This window comes from Coccinella septempunctata, chromosome 6, assembly GCF_907165205.1.
Source record: "Coccinella septempunctata chromosome 6, icCocSept1.1, whole genome shotgun sequence".
Classification (NCBI taxonomy): domain Eukaryota; kingdom Metazoa; phylum Arthropoda; class Insecta; order Coleoptera; family Coccinellidae; genus Coccinella; species Coccinella septempunctata.
The window spans coordinates 28375397-28401992 of record NC_058194.1 but is presented as its reverse complement, the minus strand read 5'-3'; the positions used below and the strand labels follow the sequence as shown (position 1 = coordinate 28401992).

Below are 26596 nucleotides of genomic sequence, written 5' to 3'. Positions count from 1 at the left end.
TGACATTCGTCACACGTCTGGAATGTATCCATAGTTTCAGAAGGAATAGTGGATCTGTGATGAGTGTGTGATGTGGTCATGAACATTCAAATAAGTTGTTTTCAGTGTTTTACATTCAGAATTTTAATCGAAATATTTTCATTTTTTTAAAAATTGAATTCTTTTGTATAACATTTGATTCTCGAAGTTGAAGGACACATACTATTCAAGGACAACTGTACGATAGTTGTTCTATTTTCGAAATAATGTAACCCACACGTGAAATCGCTTCAGTTACCCCAGAAACCCGAAGCGCCAATTTAAAATAAATTATTGGTTTTCAGCGTATTCAGTCGAAACATTGTTACCCGAATTTATGGACTGCTACCTTCGCCTAATTTCTTTCAGATAAGCTTCCAAATTTCCATATAATCGCTGGAGGCGCATAAATCTGGAATGATTCGAAAGTAGCGCAAAGTTTCCTGTGAAATGCTCGGGCCCGACTGGACTGGCTGTTATTTCCAGTCGGAGAAAGCCGTAAACCCCTCATTAATGCCGGATCGCAATTTCGATTAGGCCCCCTTCCCGGCCCCCCAATTAAAATCGCTGCCCCCCAATTCCTCTGCTTTGCAATAAACGGAATAATCCGGTAGATGTAATCAAGTCCGCGACCAATGGCCAGTTTTTCGGCAGTAGCAATAAGGGTTACTTTCCGTGTAATTTTGTAGATATGCAAAAACATATCTAATTAAGCATATTTTTTACATTTTTCGTCATTTTTACCGACTTCATTAATGATAATGTTCCCCTAAAAGTTCCATCTGATAAGAACCGCGCCCTGGCAAAAGGAGTTCATAACAGGGGTGGTTTGATATATGACGGTCATATTAATAATGAAATACTTTTCTAGATCTTGATGAGGATAGGGTGGAAAGGCACTCAGGCTGTTTTGTCGTGAAAAATCAACAGCAGTCGGAATATAAATCGGAAAAAATTAATTGCACGAATCCTACCCGAAAATATTCGATGTTTTCGGAAGGTCTAACGAAGATTGTGAATTTTAAGTAGGGGGAGTCCGGGATACTTGCACCACCTCAAATATTTCATTTCAAATTTCGCACTACATACTCGAAACAAGGCACAACTAGTGACGGCTCCATTTTGGCTGCCATCAGAACAGTTCAAGAGTGAGAGGGTTGAACGTGATTCTGTTGTTATAGGAAGTAAGAAATTGAATGATTTTTGTTTGTTACACTGTCTGAAAAGTTTAATAGATGCGTGGTGTTATTTAGTTTTATTGTTTTCATTGAATAATATTGTTTTACAAACGATGAACCTTTTTAATAATAGTTGTAAAAGTTTCAAGAAAACATCTGTTGAATAGACAAGAGGGAGTGCGAGAGACTGACCCATGCTATGGTCGGGAGACATAATCAGTGGTCCAAGTTTCCCGCACTGAGCTTAGATAATAGTTTGTTTCAAAAAGAAAATTGAATAATAGAAATAAATATAAAGAAATATACGAAGTTTCAAAAAAATAAAATCGTCTCGGAAATAAGTGAGAGTGACTCTGAAATAATAAATATGTATTTCACACGCTGATACATCTGATGATGAAAACCTCGACATAGACAATCGTTGGTCATTGAAAATTGGTTTCTTTCAATGTTTTTCCTGATAAACAAACTTACGGTCAAGTCTCTTTCGCCCCCTGTTCAACTCTCTCATGGGTTAGGGAGACATGAGCCAATTTTCGGTTCCTAAAAAAAGAATTGCTGTACTCAAAATGTCCATCTCACCATCACTCTACTATTATCTATCGTTACCGATTTGGGCATGGTATCTTCAACCAAAAAAATTAGTTGCTACCATTTACAGATACAACTTAAGTGGTTTCATAGTGAAAAGTGGTTCAACTATCCCGGTTTCCTATGAAAACCTTGTTTTCTACTGTAATAACTATGTCCAATTGTGTTTTAACTCAGCAGCCTTTGAAGGGGTTCAAGGTTTCTTCCCTTTTTGCAAGGAAAGTGCAGCTAAAATGCATCGAACCTTTGAGGAAGTTCATGATGACAATACTCCAACTAATGAAACATGTAGAGAATTATTTCGACGTTTTAAGACTGATAATTTCAGCGTTGAAAAAAAGCTTCGTTCTGGAAAACCAGAAAAGTTTGAAGACAAAGAAATGGAAACATTACTCGATGAAGAACTGCACTTGCAATTGGTCTAACTTTGAATTCCATGGAAATGGATGCCTTGAAAAGCGATTTTTCACTTGAGCTGCTGATTTAAAGGCAACAAAGAAAAGGTTTTTGCATTTATTGTAAGTGGGTATGAGAAATTACTATTATACAACAATCCCAATAGAAAAATATCACACTATGCCCATAGTTCGAAAGAATTTTTCTCCCAATATTTCAAGAAAATTAAAACCTTCGAAATGACGTTTTGAGAGATTCAGAAGGAATTCAGTTTCGAAAATACAGAATTCGAAAACAGGAGACTTTTGCGCAAAATCATATCGCTCGAAAAGTTTCAAGAATAACACTCACTTTGTCCAGATGTTTATCGCTATTGATTCCCATAACTATCTATGTCATTCTTACTTTTTTTTTTCGTCGACACAGCACAGAATAACGTCGAATTTGATACGAAAACGGCCGAAGGGGCTGTTCATTCATACCTGGCATTCGCTCATTCACTAGCTCCTGCTCATTCGTGATCATCTTTCGTGCTGCTGACTTGCCTAGGTCGTGACTGGGATAACGTGCTCAAAACATTATCCAAATACAAGAACTCACGCCCCACAATCAACAGTTGAGCTAGCCCAATGCCACGAACGAGTCAGGAGATTTCGCACCCGAATTTAGCCCACTTCTGGGGGCTATGCCGAAATGGTCGCACACAACGTCTGATGCACCTATACGAATTGCCGTGTTGGAATGGCCGTATAATATACTTTAATACACGAAGGAGAAACAGATATACCTCTTAACCTACAGGTTGTGCAACACGCATCTTTATCACGCAATTTCTATTCGGAACCAAATATAGCTGGGATGTTGTCAGTCCGTCTGAGATGCGGGGGTCACACGAAATCAGATTTTAACGGTGGTGTTACTTCCGATAACTCCATTTCAGAAATTTTAAAAATGATTTAAGGCTTTCGTGACTCCAGATAGGATTCGATATTTGGAATGCAAGGAGCAAATGAAGTAAGGAGACTGCATTTAGGAATACTACAAGGTTCTGTTGAGGGTTTAATAGGTTTTCAACCAAGCTGCATTGTTGAACATGAAAATTATTGCTTAATTCTCACATTGTTGTCGATTAAAGTATCTTCAGTGATTGTCAAAGATATCACATGGAAATGGTACAATTTGTGGAAACCCTCTCCAACTGAAAAGTGCTGAGGTTCAAAAGAAAAATATAATTCTATCCAGCGTTTCGGCAAGCAATCGTCAGCTGTTTTCAAAGAGGTTTCAAGTCAACAACTCAACTTGTTTCTCGATCTATATTCGTCAAGAACTTGTATTGTTTACAGAGATCAACTATGATGTATCTTTATGAATCCATCCTTAATTCCTAGTTTTAAGGAAAGCTGCATAAACCAAGCATAATATAATAGTCAACTTTAGGCCAAGAATCAAGTTTTTAGTTGCAAGAAAAAGGAAATGAGCTTACGATGCATAGAGATATACCTACACTAAACACAAACGAACCATTAAAAGCAAAGAGTAGGACTTCAATATGGACGTAATTTAATGTGAACTGTTATTTATGGTTTAAATTTTGAAAATTCAACATAGGCATAACATAACTTAAGGTTAAAAATCCTCATTTCCTTGTCAATTCTTAAGAAAAACTTCTTGAACGCCCCCTTAGAGTATTCTTGTTAGAAATGGCTTCCGCATAGTCTTCTACCACGATTGTGGAAAACACTGATTTTGTTAATGTTAAGCCTTCTTCGCGCCCTCTTCTCACAACATCGAGGTGCAGCTGCATTTATTCCAAAGACATCAAGTCTGGCAATTGAAGATCTGAGGTGATCTCAGCCAAACCCATCATTCACCAAAGGAAATACGTTGTCTTCGCGCGTTTTACCGTTCGTGCAAACATCCCATATCGTTCGCATTTTCAGACGGCTCATATTGCCCAGATCTTCACGCAGCATAACTCCTAACTGTTACCGCAACATTCTGCCTAATGAACATAATGAAACGCATCTTATCGAAGGCAGTAATGATCTGAAATCGTGCACGTTGAGCAGCAAATATGTAATATTCAATTAGATGCTGCATTTTCCGCAACCAGAGCATGTGTGCCGCTTGGCTACGTCCGAATTGACGCAAAAATGCTTTAGTTAATTTTTCGCTAATTGGCGAGAACACCTCTCGAGAAACGCTCCTTATCGCGTATCGTTGTGGACTGGATCAAAATTGCGTGTTACTTTCAGGACCTATATGTCTTCTCAGGGCGCACTTACGGGGATATATTGAAAAATTCTCAGCCTACTATAGAACCAAACAAAATTTCAATGTCAAAATATTTTAGTACTCAACGTATTCTCCCCTCTCTTAATTGGATACATTAATGCGAACCTGCAACGTCCCTAGACCTTTCAAAAAAAATGTTTCTTCTTGCTCTCCAAACCAGACCTCCACAGCTTTCATTGCCTCCTCGTTGGAAAAAAAAATTACGACCTTCTATACTTTTTTTCAGTTGAGGAGAGAGGTGATAATCGAATGGAGCCAAATCTGGTGAATAAGGGGCATGTTCTAGTAATTCAAACCCTAAATCACGAATTTTTTGCATGGCAACATGAGATTTGTGTGCAGGGGCGTTGTCCTGCAAAAACTAAACACCTTCCGATAGCTTTCCGCGTCTTTTCTCTTGAATTTTTTCTCGTAGAGTGGTCAGTAATGTCGAATAGTAATCTCTGGTTATTGTTCTACCTTTATCCAAAAAATCAATCAGGATTACCCCATGGCAATCCCAAAAAACTGAAGCAAGAACTTTTCCAGCAGATTTTTGGACACGAAACTTCTTAGGTCTTGGAGAACCAGAGTGTCGCCATTCCATCGATTGTTGCTTTGTTTCTGGATCGTAGAAATGTACCCAAGTCACATCCATAGGAATAATTCGGTTTAAGAAGTCTACATCGTTTTCAAATCGAGCACAGATCGAACGCTATGCTTCTACCGTTGCACGCTTTTGGTCAACATTCAAACATTTGGGGATCCATTTTGCAGCAATTTTTCTCATGTCCAAATTGACGTGAACTATATGATGAACGCATTCGTATGAAAATTCAGTGCTTCAGATATCCGTTTCAGCCCATTTCGTCGGTCTGATAAAATCATGTCATGAACAGCATCGATATTTTCGGGGACTGACATAGAAACTGGCCTTCCCGATCGGTCATCATCTCCAATGGAAAATTTACCTCTTCTGAATCTTGCAGTCCAATTTTTCACGGTCGCATACGAAAGACATTGGTCACCAAAGGTATTAAGCATCTTCGTAAATCAGCTCAACTCTGAACCCTTTCAAATACAGGTACTTGTTGATGGCTCGATGCTCCAATTTTTCGATTTTCACAATTTCGGTGGACATCTTCTTTCTTTTGATTCACTGCGTAACTCTGCTTTACTTTTTCGACCTCAATTTTCACACTGACACTTCTAATGAGTTATTGTTCGTTGCTATGGTAACGCAATTTTCTTTTATGCATGGAACTGGTCTAGACTTACTAGATATCAATACATCCTCGTATGAATTAATTGAAGCTTTTGGAAGTAACGCAGTACTGAAAAATTCTGACACGCTGTTTCTTCCTGCTCCTAAAACTCTACCTTGTAGGTTGTAAGTGCATTTTCCTATACCACAGAGAGATTCTGAACCAATAAGGAGTTCCTGCTGCTTTCCTCTGGAAAGTGTATTTCCTTTGGAATAACCCCTTTGGAATTCGAAAAGAATGTGTTCATAATCTCGAGAAGAAAGAAGAGACTGAATCCTTCAAGAGAAACCCACCGATTTCTTGTGTAGGGGGGCGAAACCTACCAACGTGGTAGGTGAGGAATAATTATAATTCCATCAGTAGGCCAATTTACCCTCGAAAACACATAGACACATAGACCGTCTAGTATCGACCCGGTGATTTCGTAAAATCGAAAATTTCCGAAGTCTGGGTCCCTTGTTATTTCAGCAAATTGCGGGGTCATGCTTCTTCTGCTGCTACCGAACACCGTAATGGGTACCTTTGCAGAATACGAAATTGGTGTTACGTCCCCCATTGTGCGATGCTAAATGATCGTTTCATAAATACAGGGTGAGTCTTTGACTCGTACAAATATTTTAACAGTGGATTCTTGAGGTCAAAAGGAACACTTTATCCTTCACATTTTTTTTCCGAATCGGCACGGTTTAAAAGATACAGGCTGTTGAAAAGATATTTAAAAAAAAATTTGTTTTATCTCGCAAACGATTTTGAAAAAATTCGGAATATGGATTTTCATTTATTTGATTAATCTTTTTCGAACACAAGATATCATTCACGTCTTCCAGTTTTCTAATTATGACCATTACGTACCATAAAAATACCAAAAATTCAAAGAACAAAACTGTTGAAACTAAGTTGGACGCTATTTAATGAATATTTGAACGTTTTTTAAAATAAAAGTATTCCTCATATTTTCTCGTATAATGCGCCGTTTTCTAGTAATTTCATGTTAAAAAATTAAAAAGTATTTGTGGAATTTGAATGCAATTTAATATAAGTGAGTATAGGTGAAGTACCGAATCGAAGATAAGTGAGTATCAGTAACAAAAAAAATATTTAACTCAGACACCATCCGTTATCCGTCGATCAAAAACACTGAGCTCTAGCATGTCATAGATTCCAAAAAATTCCAAATAGGGAGAAATAAGAAGGTCTGTATCTTCTACATGTACTCGTTGAACAATATACATAACTTACACCGTTTCACAACACATAAGAATACTTTGTAAGGGACATTACATTAGTTCCTCACATCATCAAATGAAACTTTTAATGTATAGCATTCTGACCGAATCAATCAGAGCCGAATGTTTATTCAATAAAATGCAACCCCCATTCAGGTGGAAAATAATGGGAAAACATATATCGAAAACATAAATTATTCGCCTTGTTAGAATAATTCACCTAATTAATGATAGTTTTATGCTGCAAGGTCTTGCTCACCCAACCAAAAAGCAGCTAGCCAGAACCGTGAAGAGATACCTACACCGGAGGAATGCGTATTTCAGATTCAATCGCGATTTAAACTTGAAAAAATCTGTTACAATATCAGAAATGAACATATGAATTTTTCATCCACAGTTCTTAGTTTTCTTTCCTTCCCTTGAAAATACACAGCGGAGTAAACAATGCTGAAGATATATCATTCTGAATAAGATGACAAAAGGTTCTTTCAATGTAAAATATCATTTCTGAGCCTTTGTTACTTTGTACGTGATTCACATTCATCTCTTTGAAAATACTTTGGAAAAAAAAATTCTGCTGATCTCTAAACTGAGAACATTATTTACCATCGTTAAAACAAACTTAATTGCTATTCAATATTCTGCAAAATATGTGCTAAATCTTGCGGAAATAATTGAGAATACATGGAGCGTTTGAGATATGTAAAAAACATAGTATTTGACCATCATCAGGGTCGGAAAATTAATATTTTCCCTTAATTCTGAAAATAATAATAACTTCCCACACCACTTCGACTTTTTTATCCAACTGGGAATGATCGATGAACATTCAAATTCAGAAGATTAATGCGACACATTCTTCCTGCCGAGAAACGGTTTTTCACCCCCTCCCCCACCTCGTTTTTTTCTAGAGATCGAAAAAAAGTTGGAGCGTGAGAAATCACTTTCTCGATGAAAAAGTCAGCCGCTGTGCATGCCCCCGGTTGCGTGCACCATAATAAGCAACAATTCCACTTGCTAATTCTCGATAAAATGGAAAACAAACCCACCTTATCGAAATTAACCCATCTTACATTGGTTCAGAAGTCGCAGTAGGTTCGCGTAGGCGAAATATGTGTAGAACTTGACAGCTGTAATGTAAGATTTCAATTCTGTACAGCTGAATCATCATTATTCACGACTTGACTGTGAAAAATTAAATTTGGTCATAACTTTCAGAAAGAAACACCCCAACTAGTGGAATTTTACTTTCGTGCGCATTCGCCATTTTGCAACAGAGAAGAATTCCTATATTCATCATTTATAGGAATCAATATTGACTTTAAGCGTACTAGGCAAAATTATCCTATCATTTTCGATCTCCAAGGAAGTTCTTAAAGGTTACTCAGATGCAAAATTCGACTTAGTAAATGATTTAACTTAACGAAAATGTCGTTTCACAAGTATACTTCATCAGAATACAAGATTAAGTTAACAAGAATTGGTTTCTATCGCCTCAGACATAAAATAAACATTGATATCAGAGTCATTTCCCTGATTATGAAGTAACATCATGTGAAACTATGAAAATGAGCATTCTTCTCGGTTATGAGAAGAATTTACAGTTGTGTACACTTTCCCACAATCTCAAGAACTGTCTGAGTAGGTACTTATATCAGATTTTCCTTAGATGTCTTGCATTCATAATTTTCCTGATACATTTTTCATATGTAAAAAGCGTGAACGACGAAAACGAATTAATCAGTTTCAGCACAATTAATACAAGAATATAATTAATTGGATTAAGTTTACCTTTAGAAAATAATATAGTTTACAATTTGTTTGAAGTTTCAACAGAATGCGATGTTCATATCTTGAAGTGTGTTAATAAAGTTTTGGATAAATTCAACATGAAGAACGAATTTTTATGTACTTTTGTGGGAAAAGCATCGAAAGCATTCCAAAAACACAAGCTTACCAGAACCTCTGATTGAGTTTAAGAGCTACCTCACAAATCCTTCCTTCAAAAAATTTATTTATGCAAAAGGTGATTTCACTTTATTCAAGATGTAGATGTGTTATCATTGAATAAAATGGCTTCTCTATAACTCGATTTTTCATGAATTTTAAAAGCAAAACTGTGCGATGAGCATATATGATAAGTGGTGAATTTCAAGTGATCAGAAGCATTATACAGATGGTACAAGTAGCTTAGCATTCGTCACATATCCTTTAGAAAGCTGAGTATCCATTTTTGATTACTTTAGAGGCGATTTCAAGAATTCGGCATCACTAGAGATTAGAATTTCCTAGAAGAAATTAGGTATCTTAAGAAATTTCGATAAATATGGATCTCCAAGACTCCATCTTGAATATTTTAACCAAGAGCTTAAAATTACGATCATTTTGAAGGCGGTTACACAAGATCTAGTTAGCAGGATTTGATCACTTCAATGAATTTCTTAGAGAAAGTTCGATTTTTTAAGACATAGTGAGGACAAATCATAGGAAGATTCTCTAACGCTCTAGCAGCATTTCTTTCTTCAGCTAGCAAGCATTAAACGATCACTAGGGGTAGTTCCACTAGATTCATGGAATATCATCGTATGCAGAATCTCAGAGAACCTTCGATTTCTTCAGAAATAATGATAACAAATCAGATGATGGTTCTGTTCTCTATTCTCGATCCACCCGAAACTTCCTCATGGGCTAATAAGCGATATACGATCACTATATAGAAATGATTCAAGCAACATCATCAGTGAAATGGTTTTCTTAGACTCTTAGAGAAACTCCGATTTCTTTAGACGTAGTGGAGAGATATAGGTATTGTAACTATGGCGCAATCCTCTAAGGTTGTCATGGGCAGGATATGACGGGATATGATCACTTTAGAGGCTATTTCACTGGATTTGTGTAACCTTATCGAAACACTTGTTAGAGCAAACACGATTTCTTCAAATAGGTATAGCGAAAATATGAATAGGATGGGATTGCTCAAATGTCCAAGGCTGCCAGAGTTACTCAGCAGGATCAAAACACTTTGGAGGAGGGTTCACTATAGTCACAAGAACTTATCCCTTAGAGCACTGGTTCTTAACCGGTGGTCCGCGGACCACTGGTGGTCCGTGGAAGCACCCGAAGTGGTCCGCGAAGCCATCCGACAGGACATTGGGTTGAACCAGACTGAAGAGCACTTATTGATAACAATTATTTTATATTAGTTCTTTAGAAAAATGCCACCAAAACGAAAGTATATTGAACTGGGTTTCTTCAATAGACAAAATGGGGAGACTAGACCCCAATGCTCTCTCTTTTCATCGACACAGGTACTGGTAATTAAAAACAAGCATCGAAATCGGTTGAATGCCAGTTGCGACATGCCAGTTTGGCATTAAGTACCTAGCACTGAACCAAGGATTCATAAATTGGTGAAGAGTATGCAGTGAAAAAAATCGCATTGAAATAGTAAAGCTTCTGGTAAAACTTTGATTTATGCCCCACCTCAAATTTTAATAATCATTTTTTTATAGATAGAATTTTTTATAAGGAATCTAATAGTATTAGTCTCAATCTGCGGAAACTTATAGTTCGGCAGTTATGATTTTTTGAAATTTTTATAAAGTGCTTTTTCTCGAATTCGACAAAGTGCCTACGTAAGATTTTTTTGCTGATTTTTTCCTGGATGCAAGAGAAGATACAAAATATATTCGTACAACTATCAATCCCGCCAAACTTTTAATTTGAGAGGAACGATTTTTCGAAAATTTCATCAAAATACGTGCTATATCATTATATAATTATGAAAAATTATATTTTCACTTTTCGGTCCTTTAAACTTAAATTTAAATCGCCAAAATGGTATTTTCATGTATGAAATTGTTTTTTCACTGTCCTGACCCAACCTAACCTAACCTTAAAATAATTCAGTTCAATTTTTAGCCAAAATTGATCAATAATTCACATTTCTTCCATGGGCGCCCGCAGGGGGAGTCCAGGGGGGGCCATGGCCCCCCCTGAGATTCTGATAGACACCGTTAGAGAAATTTTTCTTTCAGTAAAACTAATCGTAGATGATATGTTGCCCCCCCTGAGAAAAATTTCTGCGGGCTCCCATGATTTCTTCCAATGAATAACCTCAAAATCCCAATTGGTTAAGTTACAGTGAACAAACATTCAAATGTCATAATTGAGTGAATTTAACGAACATTTCGAAAAATCATAGCTAATGAACTATAAATTTCCGCTGATTGGGATTACTACCATTCGATTCCTCATGAAAAATTCTATCTATAAAAAAATATAAAAATAATCATCAAAATCTGAGGTGGGGCATAAATCGAGGTCGAGTCCGTTCATTTAAATTTATAACTACAACAACCTTGTTTATTCATTTACAAAAATTGACATTTACGTACTTAATATTACCTCGGAACACTTGGTGGTCCGTGACAAGACAACAATTTTGTCAAATGGTCCCTGATCACTAAAAGGTTAAGAACCACTGCCTTAGAGGAATGTCTTAGAGCAACTCCGATTGCTTTGACATAATGACTCAAGCTCAAATCTCTAAGGTTACCGCAGGACAAGGCTTAGTTAGCACGAGAGTTAACAGAATAAGATCTATGATCACTTTCGAGGCTTTTTCACTGGTTTCGTGTAAGCTTATCAGGAAGAAAAATTTGTAGGAGCAAATATAATAATATAATATTATGAAGACGGCTCAAATGGCTGCTAGAAGATTTTCTCCCAAGATTTACTCAGCAGGATCAGAACACTTTGGAGGAGGGTTCACTATAGTCACAAGAACTTATCCCTTTGAGAAATGTCTTAAGGCAACTCTGATTGCTTTGACATATTATAAGGATTGCTCAAGCTCAAATCTTTGGTACCACAGGATCCTTTTCCAAGGCTCAGTCGGGATAAGATCACTTTAGAGTAGGTTCCACCATAACCACAGGAGCTTATCCCTTAGAGGAATGTCTTAGGGTCACTCCGATTGCTTTGACATATTATGAGTATGGCTCAAGCTCAAGTCTTTGATACCTCAGGATCCTCTTCCAAGGTTTACTCAGGATAAGATCACTTTAGAGTAGGTTTCACTATAACCACAGGAGCTTATCCCTTAGAGGAATGTCTTAGGGCCACTCCGAGTGCTTTGACATATAATGAGTAAGGCTCAAGCTCAAATCTTTGGTACCGCAGGATCCTCTTCCAAGGCTTACTCAGGATAAGATCACTTTGGAGTAGGTTTCACTATAACCACAAGAGCTTATCCCTTAGAGGATTTTGTTCTCTTCTTAAGAGCTTGTTAGCAAGTGGGGGTTTCACCAAAATCGCGAAACTTGGAAAGTTGGATACCACCTTCAACTGAGGGCGCTAAGGGGTGGCTGGTTGATCACCATATCGATCACTGATGGCCTTTATCGCACTGCGTCAAATCGGATGTCAACTCTGGCATATCTCCACCTACCTTTTACCATTCCGACGGCGCCTCTTGGTGGCATACACGGTGCCCAGTTGGTTCATGGTTATGGGCGCCGGTCCAGACACTGGAACTGGCACCAGGGCGCCTGCAGCCCCTTCACCTGGGTATGATACGACACCTCCTGGAGCCACAAGAGTACCCGATACACATTGGCTTTGCGCAGTGCCCAAATAATCCGTCGTGGTATCGAAATGTTACACTGGTAAAAAAAGCGGAACCACTCGCGGACAACGCTTTTTATCGTTCTATTGTTCCTCTTCGCGCGGGCGGAAGGAGCTTACTGATGGGTGCTCGTCCGGAATGCCGCGTTACCCCCTCCCGACTCCGGGGCTTCGGCGTAAGCGCCGCCCCTGGCTCGGGCTGGGGGTGATGACATCACAAGATGGCCTCACTAACAGTGGGGGTTAATTTGTGGCGGATTCTCTACGAGAGGAATGCGAAATTGGGGAGAACTGGCGATGGCCCCTCCAGACCTTCCCCCGTAAGTACGCGTTCGATACGACGCCTCTGGACTGTGATTGATGAGGAAGTAAATCGGCTGTTTTTTCATGGAGGGAAAAGGTTCACGTCAATCATTTTTATGGTTTATCGTTTGGTGGATTGTTTTCTATGCTAGGAGTGGCCAAACTCGCCTGCGATTAAATCTTGAATATTAACGAGGGCTTGAAAAAATTCGACGTCGAGTAGGTTGTGGAATTTTGACAGTCGCTGATCTGTGGCCGAACGAAGAGTCCACCACCGGATTGAAAATGAGTGTATAAACATGGATTGAGTAATGTGAAGAACCTATGTGAGAATTTTTCAGAAAAATATGTAGAACAGGTTCGTCTTCAGCCCCATATAGGGGTAACTTGTCACTTGTCCCTAGAAGCCAATACTGCCAATGGCAATGTTCAAATATTACTAGGGGTGTTATTTTTCATTCTGAATTCTTCACTTACCATCCTTTGCAGGAGTATCTGAAGTTTCAGTATGTGTAAAAGTAATCCAAAAAAGATTCATTCTTACAGGATATACCTGAAGTTGAAAATGTTGATCCAAACTTAATCTGATGACTGATATCATCAATCCCAATAAAAAAAAGTTTTAAGAAATTCGTATTACGTTAAATATTCAGTTCTGGAAATCAAGTTCACAGGTTTCAGGTATCTAAGAGGGTGAACTCAACATCCCATCCCCCAAATTGAAATGAACTAACCCTGAGAGAGATCTTCCTATAATCTTTCTAACAGTTCTCCAACTTTTCAATTAATTTTTGAAAGTTGTTCTTTTTTAATCGCGTTTGCTACAAAAACAACCCCACCCCTAAAATATTATTTGTGATTTGTGAACCTACAAGAACAACCCCTAAAAAATAATGGGGTGTGACCGCGTCTACGTTCCCCATCAGTGGTTTAATTCGTCAACTCCAACTATACTAAAATTCAGGAAGGATGAAAAAAGTTAAACGCATAATACTACATTGATATTATTGGGATATTCGCGTATAAAAAGAAATGTCAGGTGTGGGGTTCGAACCCACGCTCCCTTTCGAGAACCAGAGCTTAAATCTGGCGCCTTAGACCGCTCGGCCAACCTGACGTTGTGTACTTGATACAAAATTTCATATAAGGACTACAATGTGAATACAGTTATATTTAAATGACAAATAAATGTTTAAAGCAAAACCTCTTGCTCTGTAAATGTTTCAGATTACTAATTCCTCAAAAATCCTCCAAAATAAATGTGCCATATGGAAAATGGTTGAGCCATATGGAAATGGTTGATAGGTGATGCTGTTGAATTCTTGTTGCCACAAATTAAATAACTTTTTACCCTAAATATAAAAAGTAATGAGAAGTTTTCAAAAACATTTGTAAATGCCAAATTACCCGCTCCATCCCTTTTAATTTTTTTTTCAAATTGTAGGTAGGTAAAGCAGTTGACATCACATTTTTTCTTATAGAATTATGGAATACTTCACTGTTACTCAATTTCAAATTGTTCGAATGAAATTATGTTTGTTTTTTTTTGTAGCATCGAAAATGACTTATGAACGCTTTTAGGTACACTGCATGTTACAGTAAAAGTTCGCTTTTTCCATTTTTTGAACGAAATTATTTTGGAAGCGATGAGTTCAAAAGAGTTTTAATTCCTGAGAGATTTCAGCTGTGAAAGTCCCCAACAGAATGATTTTCGAATGAACAACAAAGCTCAAAAATTGACCGAATACCTAAGTATAATTGTCCAAAAACTAAAAAGCAAACCAAAAATGTATCTAGGTATCATTCACAAATAACTCTTCTTGATATAAATAGTTATAACTATACTTATTATGTAGATACTTACCTATATACAGAGTGTGACATTTAGGTACAAGGATGTCCAATAACTACTTATAGAAAATGAAACGATTATTAAAAAATGGCGTCATGAATTTAACATTCGAGAGGGACCAATATTGGTGACTTTCCCATCGCTTATGGAAGAGAAGCCACCCCTTCAACAATTTGAGTAGGTAGTGACTTAGTATGACCTCTTTTCAAAGAAATTACTTCTCTAACAAAACACTCTTAGTAGTTTTTTCACCATAGGTACTGGCTGTCCAAATTGTTTTGTGTCAGAATGAAAATATTTATATGTAGCATGTTTTGCAAAGTCGAGAACTTTCCTTTCGAGGAGTACACATTTGTCATATTTATCTGTATATGTATCTGTATATGTATCTTATAAGACAGATAAATATGAATATGAATATGAATCTCAATATCCCCAACCCCTAAGTTGTCGGCTTTACCTTTACCACCATATTATAAAGTGGAATAAGTGAAAACTTCTTCATAGTAATGCTCCACTTTGTATTTACAGGTATAGGTAGGTACCTATACCTGTCCTACCGCACCCTGCGACATCAAAAAATCATGTACCTATAGGTACCTACTTAGTAAGTTAGTAGATCGAAAAGAAAGAAATAGATACATCACTAAAGAACTCATTGAACTTCATAATACCACTGACTAGTGCACTGTTTTTTTTTTTCTAGTGAGAGAGAGTTAGGGGTTAAATCTTTTAAGCTTCATTAGTCAGGTAAACTACCTATATTCTCCCCGAAAGGGAAGTTCTGTTTTTTCGATATTGCAAAACAAGATGAAGATTTCCAGGAGTTGCTTTTCAAGGGCTGAAATAATGAAGGTAACACATCAGAAAGGATGCCTACAGCATCAAATAAACTTAAATTGATATATTTCGATGTGTTTTCAATCAGTAAAATGCTTCAATCCTTAATATATCAAATGGATGTGGCCGATATAGGATATAGAGACCACCAGACGAGACTTCACTAATTTTCGTTTAATTTTGAGATGGATATTCCAATATCCTCATGCATGCTGCATTTTGAGTAGGTACCATTAGGTTATATAGGTACTTTTTTTTTTGTTAAATTGAACGCTGATCACTGGTTCATACGCCTTCAGAAGCACTGCTCGAACTGCCGGGACATTCTGTAGGTATTCGACGATAAGAAAAAAAAATTCTCTCTATATAAATTTGTCAAAAAGGAGAACACTTCTTTTATAACGAGCAGACGTTTAAATAACGGGTTAATTGGAAAAATTAGCAACGCTTCCCAAAGAAATTGAATTTTCCTCATCCTGATGCAACTTAATAACTTAATTGTGACAGTGACATTTTGCATTCTGGACGGGTACGTTCCAAACTGCGGCCAAATTAGTGATCGGCAGATGGATAAGTTCGCATTTAGTGTCACCTTTCGGAATGCTAGGTCCACACAAGTCGTCTGATGGACGTATAAGGACAACCGATGGTCTAATCAAGAGGTTATAAGAAATTAAAAAGTGCGACAGGAATACGGACATCGAAGGGGAGTGATATCATCTCTCGCAGTATACATAAAATATAAATACGTGTCATATAATGAGAGTACTTTTTGATTATTAATATGCATGTACCGTTGTTCGATTCGGCATCAAGATAAGCATACGTCTGTTAATTTTGATGCCGGACAGTTCGATGGGTGATATTTATCGTGCGTTTTAACTTGTCGAACCAGGACAGAAGAATTATTTCGATTTTGGTTTATTATTTCCATCGATGAACCTATACGGAATCGAACTTGAAAAAAATGCACAGTTTGAATTTGCAGACGTCGAATTTTCAGAACAATAAAATAAACTGGGAATTTCTATCTGAGGATTGAAGTAAAAACATATGATTTCCACAAAAATGAAATTACCATCACGTACCTGCTCTATTCCAATTTGTACCAGCTCTGAAATTGCTTTAAATGTTCTAGAAACTAACATTACCCATTCTAGGTATTTAGGAGTAGAGTCAAATGCTTGTTTATATACTGTGTTTACATAAAAAGTAACGTATTATAATTTCTGCCGAGTTCACAGAAATAAATGTTGAATGAAAGTTTTTTCAAATAATTCAGTCATTTTTGTGACTTTTGTGGATTTTCATCAAGTATCGGCCAAATCAATTCAATATCTTGAGGATTGAAGCATTCAATTGATTGAAAACACATCGAAATATATCAATTTAAGCTTATATTTAATGTTGTAGGTATCCTTCTTGGTGTCATGGTGTGTTACCTACATTATTCCAACCCTTGAAAATCAGCCCTTGGGAATCTTCATCTTGTTTTACAATGTCGAAAAATCAGAAGGGCAGCTTTCCTTTCGGGTAGAATATGCATTTACTTGACCAATGAAGCTTAAAATATTCAACCCCTAACTCACACTCAGTAGAAAAAAACGATGAAGGAGTCAGTTCATACCTAACAATGAAGGAATGAAGGAAATTCACTTGAAGAACCAAATCTTGAACCTGGAAACTATGTATTTGTGGTCTCTTGTGTCTATGAAAGTCTGAAATTCAAATCGAGGAATTATTTTCTTCAAAAATGAGCTGATTTTTATAAGCTATTAGGCATGCAGGTACCAAAACACTTCGTACAGCAGATTTGGCCAGGATTATTTCAGCTGTAGAATACCTATACTGTTGTTCTGTTAGGTTTAACATCAGTGAATTGGTAGATTTAAGTTAAAAATTTTATGAGTGTTTCAAGTTGTTTCTCATTAGGGCCATTAGGCATACTTCAGTTAAATGAACTCCTTCTTACTAATGGTTATTACCTCATATTCATAAATTATAAATATCTATGCATTCTACCTTCCATTTTGGAATCTCGAAATCTCTATACAAAAGTTCCAGCCTGTGGTGAAAACAAAATGTATGAAAGCCTAGAAAACAACTACCAAGTACTAAAAATTTACCGCAGGTTTTAAGATATCATATGATGTGAAAAAATATGGAAATATAAGACTCAATAAATGTACCTAATTGAGTATTTGAATTATTGAATTGTTAGGTATCATTGCCTGTATTCCTACATCTATGCATAAGGAATAGTAAGAAATTACAGACAATTCCCAAAAGACGAACGAAATACTTGAGGTACAAGTGAAACTAGTAGCAATCACCGAACTTTACCGTGAAAATTGGAAGCCTAAGTGCTACTCGTTGTTTCCAGTGCAATCAAGTACACTTAATTAGATATCAAAAATAGTTTCAAGAATGTTCGGAGTCATATCTGGCCTTGTAGGTAGTAGAAAAATGAGGAAATTTAAATAATGACCATATAGTACGGAATTATCAGATTTCATAGGACAAGCCAGTTAATTGGCTCATTATTTACTGACTTTGAAATGAGTACTTATATTTTGTTCGGTGGAAAACATAACAGGAAAAATATCCGAAGGACGCAATCCATTTTAATTTTCGAATGAATTCTATTTGAAGTAGGTCGCATGTTACATTGCAAACAGTAAGAGAATTGGAAGCGTATGCTTAGATGTAATGATTTTTATTGAAACCATTGTTCGAAAATTGTGAACAATAATTCAACCTTAAAGTAGTTGTGGCTTTACAATGCAATTTTACTCATTTTTATATACATATCCCTAGATACATACCTAACCTACCTATCTATATTTTCAAAATAAAAAGTGTGCTCGAATGCACATAAATATCTTAGATGAAAAACAAATACATATATCCCAATTAACTAGACGATTTAAAAGGAAACTTTTTGTGGATACTTTTCCAATTTGAATTCAAATAGTTACATCCTATTCCATATTTTCAGGAATTTTAAGTTTTCGAAACGTCTCTGTGTGAATAAGGTGTAAATGAAGCAGTTCTTAAGCCTCATAACTTTATTCTCTGAGAATTTTTGATAACGATATATTCTACATACATTCTAACATAAAGCTGAAAATGAACCGACCTATTGTCTTTTTCCATGAAATTTCGACATTTATAACGAGAAGAGTCGCTCTTTTAGAATATGTATCGCATTTAGATTATTTTATTCTACGAATATTTCTCTGTAAGATACGCGTGTCGAAAGTGGTGCTTCGAAAAAGATGGTCTCAGTTAAAAATACGTTAGGACCAAACTATCGCACTGAGGTCGATAAAATTTCTAGATTTATTACCAGAAGAGTTAGCTCTTTCAGAATATGTATCTCTTTTAACTTCACGTTAATTTTTCTGGGCGATACGCGTGTCAAAAGATGACCTTTGAAAATTTCCGAAAAAGTTGGGGTCAGTTAAATATTCGTTAAGACCAAACGATCAAACTGACATCGATAAAATTTCGATATTTGGTACTAGAAGAGTTGCTTTTTGAGAATATGTATCACTTCGGGCTCGGCGATAATTTTTCTTGTAGGTAAGAGTGTGCAAAGTGGACCTTGGAAATATTCCGAAAAAGATGGGGTGAGTTAAAAATACGTTAAGACCAAACTATCACACTAAGGTCGATACAATTTCTAGATTTATTACCAGAAGAGTTAGCTCTTTCAGAATATGTATTTCTTTCAACTTTACGATAATTTTTCTGGGAAATACGCGTGTCAAAAGTTGACCTTTGAAAATTTCCGTAAAAGTTGGGGTTAGTTGAATATTCGTTAAAACCAAACGATCAAACTGACATCGATAAGATTTCGATATTTGATATTAGAAGAGTTGCTCTTTAAGAATATGTAGCACTTTGAGCTCGGCGATAATTTTTCTGGGACATAAGCGTGTGGAAAGTGGACCTTCGAAACATTCCGAAAAAGATGGGATGAGTTAAAAATACGTTAAGACCAAACTATCGCACTGAGGAGGATAAAGTTTCCAGATTCATAACCAGAACAGTTCGCTCTTTCAAAATATGTATCACTTCCAGCTTTTCGATGATTTTTCTAGTAGATAACGCGTGTCAAAAGTTGGCCTTTGAAAAGTTCCGAAAAAGTTGGGTCAGTTAAACATTCGTTAAGACCAAACGATAAAACTGAGATCGATAAAATTTCGATAAACTACGAATAAAATAGTTGTTTTTTGAGAATATGTATCACTTGGGTTCGGCGATAATTTTTCTTGCTGATAAGAGTGTGAAAATTGGACTTTGGAAATATTCCGAAAAAGATGGGGTGAGTTAAAAATACGTTAAGACCAAACTATTGCACTGAGATCGATAAAATTTCTAGATTCATCACTGGAAGAGTTCGCTCTTTCAGAATATGTATCTCTTTCAACTTAACGATAATTTTTCTGGGAGATACGCATGTCAAAAGTTGACCTTTGAAAATTTCCGTAAAAGTTGGGGTCAGTTAAATATCCGTTAAGACCAAACGATCAAACTGACATCGATAAAATTTCGATATTTGATATTAGAAGAGTTGTTCTTTAAGAATATGTAGCACTTTGAGCTCGGCGATAATTTTTCTGGGAGATAAGCGTGTAGAAAGTGGACCTTCGAAACATTCCGAAAAAGATGGGATGAGTTAAAAATACGTTAAGACCAAACTATCCCACTGAGGAGGATAAAGTTTCTAGATTCATAACCAGAACAGTTCGCTCTTTCAGAATATGTGTCTCTTCCAGCTTTAGAATAATTTTTCTGGGAGATACGCGTGTCAAAAATTGACCTTCGAAAATTTCCGTAAAAGTTGGGGTCAGTTAAATATTCGTTAAGACCAAACGATCCAACTGACATCGATAAAATTTCGATATTCGATAGTAAAAGGGTTGCTTTTTGAGAATATGTATCACTTTGGGCTCGGCGATAATTTTTCTGGGAGATAAGCGTGTGGAAAGTGGACCTTCGAAACATTCCGAAAAATATGGGGTCAGTTAAAAATACGTTAAGACCAAACTATCGCACTGAGGTCGATAACATTTCTAGATTCATAACCAGAACAGTTCGCTCTTTCAGAATATGTGTCACTTCCAGCTTTACAATAATTTTTCTGGGAGATACGCGTGTCAAAAATTGACCTTTGAAAATTTCCGTAAAAGTTGGGGTCAGTTAAATATTCGTTAAGACCAAACGATCCAACTGACATCGATAAAATTTCGATATTTGATACTAGAAGAGTTGCTTTTTAAGAATATGTAGCACTTTGAGCTCGGCGATAATTTTTCTGGGAGATAAGCGTGTGGAAAGTGGACCTTCAAAACATTCCGAAAAATATGGGGTCAGTTAAAAATACGTTAAGACCAAACTATCGCACTGAGGTCGATAAAATTTCTAGATTTATAAACAGAAGAGTTCGCTTTTCAGAATATGTGTTTCTTTCAGCTTTGCAATAATTTTTCGGGGAGATGCACATGTCAAAAGTTGACCTTTGAAAATTTCCGTAAAATTTGGGGTCAGTTAAATATCCGTTAAGACCAAACGATCAAACTAACATCGATAAAATTTCGATATTTGATACTAGAAGAGTTGCTTTTAATGAATAGATATGTATCACTCTCGGCTCGGCGATGATTTTTCTTTGAAATACATATTCCGAAAAAGATGGGATGAGTTAAAAATACGTTAAGACCAAACTATCGCACTGCGGTCAATAAAATTTCTAGATTTATTACTAGAAGAGTTCGTTCTTTCAGAATATGTATCTCTTTCAGCTTTGCGATAATTTTTCTGAGAGATACGCGTATCAAAAATAGACGTTTGAAATGCTCCGAATAATATCCTTCATTGGATATTCTCAAACATTTTCGTTTCGGCTAATTTAGCAACTTTTAACTAATCTAGCTCTCTAATAATCATTTAATTGTCAGGTTATGTATCCTGTCAAAAAGTCGAAACAATCCAAGCACTGTTGCCATTTCTAAAAAGAACACAGAAGTCTCAATATTTCCCCATATTTTCACAAAACCACTCAGTTTTTTCAATAGAAACTCATATATTTAGCGATCATGATGCCGATATTTGAGTTCAACGGTATATCGCCACTTTCCAACATTTTTTTAAGGTTGGTAATATTAACCATAAACGGTTGGCATAACTTATTATTATATGTATGAGTGTACTCCGAACTAGGTTATAAGATATAAACAGGCGGGAAACCGATCGAACTTCACCAATACCGCTTTTACAGGGGCGGGACTTGCTGGCAACTCAGCTAAGAGGCCCGCCTTCCCTATACTTCAATTATAGTGCACAATTTCCTAACCTTCAAAGCTCGGACCAATCCATGCTTGGGTGGATGATAAGTTATCAGGCAACTAGCATAGAATTTTTTTCTGGGAATGGTACATACAACTTTTGACGTCTGCCATAAATTCATGAAACGTGTGATGTTGATGTAGATATCGGCTGGTGTAGGTGCCTATACGTAGCTACGTTTTAACTAGGGCGCAGAGTTATCTTGTTTGAATTGAATGAGCTGGAGGAAAATCTACGGGTTTTCCGGCTTTGCTATATAGGCAACTGTGAAATGTGGAAATCGTAAAGGGGAAAGCAAATGGAGCGGATGCTCTACTGCTCATGAAATAGGGAATTCTCCCCAATTTGGGTTATCACTGCATATGCAAGTTTAAACTGAATAAGTATGAGTTTAATTCATGATTTTTTCAAATTCACCGCGGAAACTATTCAAAATCATCCTTCAAATATGGGGTTTTAAAATTTAAATCGCTTTGTGCGGAATTTAAGATTTGGCAACAGCGCATACAAGACAATGAAAAAAACAATGCTCGATCAGCTTGTTTATAAAACATAAGCTGTTGATTTACAGCCGAGGACTTACTGGCGAGCTTCAACTGCAACCGGCCATAAAAATCCCATAAAATTTTACGACCTTCCTCGTTCGTCGCAGACTTCATAGACAGACATCTTTGTCTATCTCATCAAGATAATGCATTTGTTGTCCTTTATTATCAAGGCATATTTCAGTCGATGTTGCCATCTTAAACAATTGTAACAAAACGCTTTAAACTTTAAATACCCATTTTTATTTTTCATTTTTAAGTGCTTAAGGAATGAAGACTAAATTATAGTGTTATCTATAAGTAACAATTTCTATAGATAGTTGCAGAGGTTTCCACGATCATCATAGAGAATCAGTATTTCATGTTTTTTTGTAAGATTGCGTGAAAAAATACCTTATCTAAAGTTTCCAGGACTAAGTAAGTTTTGTCTACTTTTTCCTTGTCTCAAAGAAAAGTTTGTACTCCCCTGTGTTTTATTGAAAAGAAGTGTATGGAAAGTTCTCAGAATTGTCAGTTGAAGTTTCTTTGACCTTCTAGCCCCTGCAATGATGCATGGTCAATTATATATTGGTATGCCTTTAATTCCTTCCGAAATTTGCACAAAAAATCTTTGGTGACTTATGCTCCAAGTCATACACCTATATGAGAACAATATATTCAATTTCTGCAAGGATTTCGGAAAGTAAAAAAAGTTTTGCCACTGCTTTTTGGTATGGCCCTATATGAAGTTTCGTGTCCAAAAATCTGTTGGAAAAGTTCTTGCTTCAGTTTTTTAGGATTGCCATGGAGAAATCATGATTGATTTTTTGGATAAGGGTAGAACAATAACCGGAGATTACTATTCGACATTACTGTCCACTCTACGGGAAAAAATTGAAGAGAAAAGACGCGGAAAGCTATCCAAAGGGGTTTTGTTTTTGCAGGACAACGCCCCAGCACACAAATCTCATGTTGTCATGCAAAAAAATTCGTGATTTAGGATTTGAATTACTAGAACACCCCCCTTATTCACCAGATTTGGCTCCATCCGACTATCATGTCTTTCCTGAACTGAAAAAAAGTTTGAAAGGTCGTAAATTTTCTTCCAACGAGGAGGTATAATAAAAGCTGTGGTCTGGTTTGCAGAGCAAGAAGAAACATTTTTTCTGAAAGGTCTAGAGACGTTGCAGGTTCGCCGCAACAAATGTATCCAATTAAGAGGAGAATATGTAGTAATGAAATATTTTGACAATAAAATTTTGTTTGGTTCTATAGTAGGCTAAGAATTTTTCAATACATCCTCGTAACATAATTGAACATGAAATAGGTCGTGGAGAACCAGTGTCGCCATCCCATCGATTGTTGCTTTGTGTCTGGATCGTAGAAATGTATCCAAGTCTCATCCATAGTAACAATTCGGTTCAAGAAGTTTACATCGTTTTCAAATCGAGCACAGATTGAACGCGATGCTTCTACCCTTGCACGCTTTGGTCAACATTCAAACATTTGGGGATCCATTTTGCAGCAATTTTTCTAATGTCCAAATTGACGTGAACTATATGATGAACGCGTTCGTATGAAATATTCGGTGCTTCAGATATCCGTTTTAGCCCAATTCGACGGTCTGATAAAATCATGTCATGAACTGCAACGATATTTTCGGGGACTGACACAGAAACTGGCCTTCCTGATCGGTCATCATCTTCAATGGAAAATTTACCTCTTTTGAAGCTTGCAATCCCATTTTTCACGGTCACATACGAAGGACATTGATCACCAAGGGTATTGAGCATATCTTCGTAAATCTGCACACCTCTTAACCCTTTTAAATACAGGTACTTGATGATCGCTCGATACTCCAATTTTTCGATTTTCACAATTTCTGTGGATATCTTCTTTCTTTTAATTTATTGCGTTACTCTGGTTCCCTTTTTTTGACCTCAAACTTCACACTGACACTTCTAATGAGTTATTGTTCGTTGCTATGGTAACGCAATATTTTTTTTATGCATAGAGCTGGTCTAGGCTAACTAGATATCAATAGATCCTCGTATCTTTTTCACAAATGAACACGTTTTAGCGTAGGTACTCAAGAATTCCTTGTTTTCTTGACAAGAAATCTAGGTATTGACATTGATATTTCTTGTCTCTCCTAAAATTACTTGACCTTCTCTTGAAATCAAGACAAGATCAAGATATAATCTTGTAATTTTCAAGAACTTGGCGACCTCTAGAGATGTTGTTTTTCATCAGGACAACTGCTGAAGACACACGTCCATATTGCCTCCCAATCCAAGAAACACCAGCATCTTGGATGGGATGTTCTGAAGCATCGTCCATAGACCTGACACCAAACTTCCTTAGAGAAAACAAATTGGCATCAGAAGAAGATTTGTTCACAATTAGTGCCAAAGACTTCCATAATAGAGGTATTTAGAGCTATATTCAAAATGGCGATAAATTATATAACATGCACCTCCGATTCAAACCGTACAATCCAAAACATCTCAAAAAAGTCTTGAAGTTCACAAAAAATATCGGATTTTTTTTCCAATCTATTATGATTGCAATTTTATTCGATTTTTATTAATGCGTATTATTGCGTCTCACTCAAACTTTAGAGGAATATTATCTGAATAAAAAAATCCTAGATGTCCAAATTCCAACGCAGGCTTGAAATAAGCCTCTTGTTCGAACCGACTGAAAATTGTCTGTTTACGTATATGTATATTGTAATGATTTGCCATAAACCAATTTGGATGCAGGAAATTGCCCATCCTAAATACCCAATTATCCTGGATACAATCGGACTCGCATAGCCAAATTACAGGCATCCAATTGTTCTTTCCCATTTCCTCCGCCATGATAAAAGATTCCGAAAATGTCAAAATTGTGATCCGATAATTGGCGTCCGATTACAATATCGACATCATCCGGATCGAAATACGAAATTCGGAATAATTCTGTTATGTTATTATCGGACTCCGTCGCCTAGAGTCTGATACAAAATGATACAAAAAAAACCAAAAAAAAAAATAAATAGACGTCGAGAAAGAAGAAAAAGAGCGTGGTACATTTAATTCGATAATAGATGTATAATTAGATTCCGAGTCTGCGACGTTTCGGGACTGACATGTATCCCGGCAATTTCAGAGCCGAATTTTATCGGAAGAATGGAAAAAACGTATCGGCTGGAGCGTTGTTCTCTTTGTGCGTCCGTAATCTGCGGGTAAATTGTCCCGTTTTTAACTGGCTCGTTTCCAGTCAAATTATAGGGGCAGTTTGACGTGGCTGTGACAGGAAAATGAGACGGTCGGCCTGGCTGCTACGCTGCCGAACACGGTGAACTGTGGGCATAATTAGTTGTTTGTTTCACCGAGAGGCACTCTGGAAAAGGAAATAATCACACCAGCAGACGGTGTTTCATTTCGTAGATTAGGGTGTATCGTACGAGAGTCGATTTTCAGACTGCGACAACGGCGCTAGACAAGTTCTTCAAGATCTAAACGGTACTGGGGACATCTAGATGATGCTACAGCGATGCCCGAACATTTTTGAATTATTAGCGCATAAGGGTGTTCCTAAATTGAACGTACAAACGAAAAGGGGAGATTCCTTAAGTGAGTTTAAGAAAAAAAGTCCCATAAACATGGGGTCGCAAACGTTTCGTTTTCGAGATACAGAGTGTTGAAGTTTGAATTTTTTTCAAGTTTTTTCTCATAGTATCTACACTTCACAAGATATTCAACTGAAATTTGGCATAGATATTACATTTCAGAGTTCTCACCACGTGACATGGCAATTTCGATAGAAGATCTACAGGGTGATATTTTTTCTGGAACACTGTCACCTGTTCTTCTGCAGAACTTTTTTTGGTGAGCAACTGTTAATTTGAAAAATGTGAAAAGAAGCTTTGTTCTTATACTAAACTTTTCGGTCTCTTGTAGTTTTGTCGTATCTACCAACGATTTCGAGAAAAAAAATTGGCAGGTGGCAGTGTTCCAGAAAAAATATCACCCTGTAGATCTTCTATCGAAATTGCCATGTCACGTGGTGAGAACTCTAAAATGTAATATCTATGCCAAATTTCAGTTGAATATTTTGTGAAGTGTAGATACAATGAAAAAAAAAACTTGAAAAAAATTCA

General features: G+C 36.6%; 1 protein-coding gene and 1 non-coding gene across 4 annotated transcripts in view; both read right to left on the bottom strand.

Moving 5' to 3' along the window:
- LOC123315574 (aryl hydrocarbon receptor) overlaps window positions 1–26596 on the bottom strand; it is a 121529-nt gene that overhangs the window by 66814 nt on the left and 28119 nt on the right. For 2 of the 3 annotated variants that reach the window (XM_044901323.1, XM_044901326.1), the window contains exon 1: window positions 12401–12638. The exons of the other annotated variant lie outside the window; for it this stretch is intronic. In XM_044901323.1, the coding sequence (XP_044757258.1) occupies window positions 12401–12456 (56 nt within the window). In that variant the 5' untranslated portion in view covers window positions 12457–12638. Of the gene's footprint in view, window positions 1–12400; window positions 12639–26596 lie in introns of those variants that run through there. 3 annotated transcript variants of the gene reach the window in all.
- Window positions 13913–13996, bottom strand: Trnal-uaa. Its single transcript has one exon. It is a non-coding gene; the product is annotated as a tRNA-Leu (tRNA).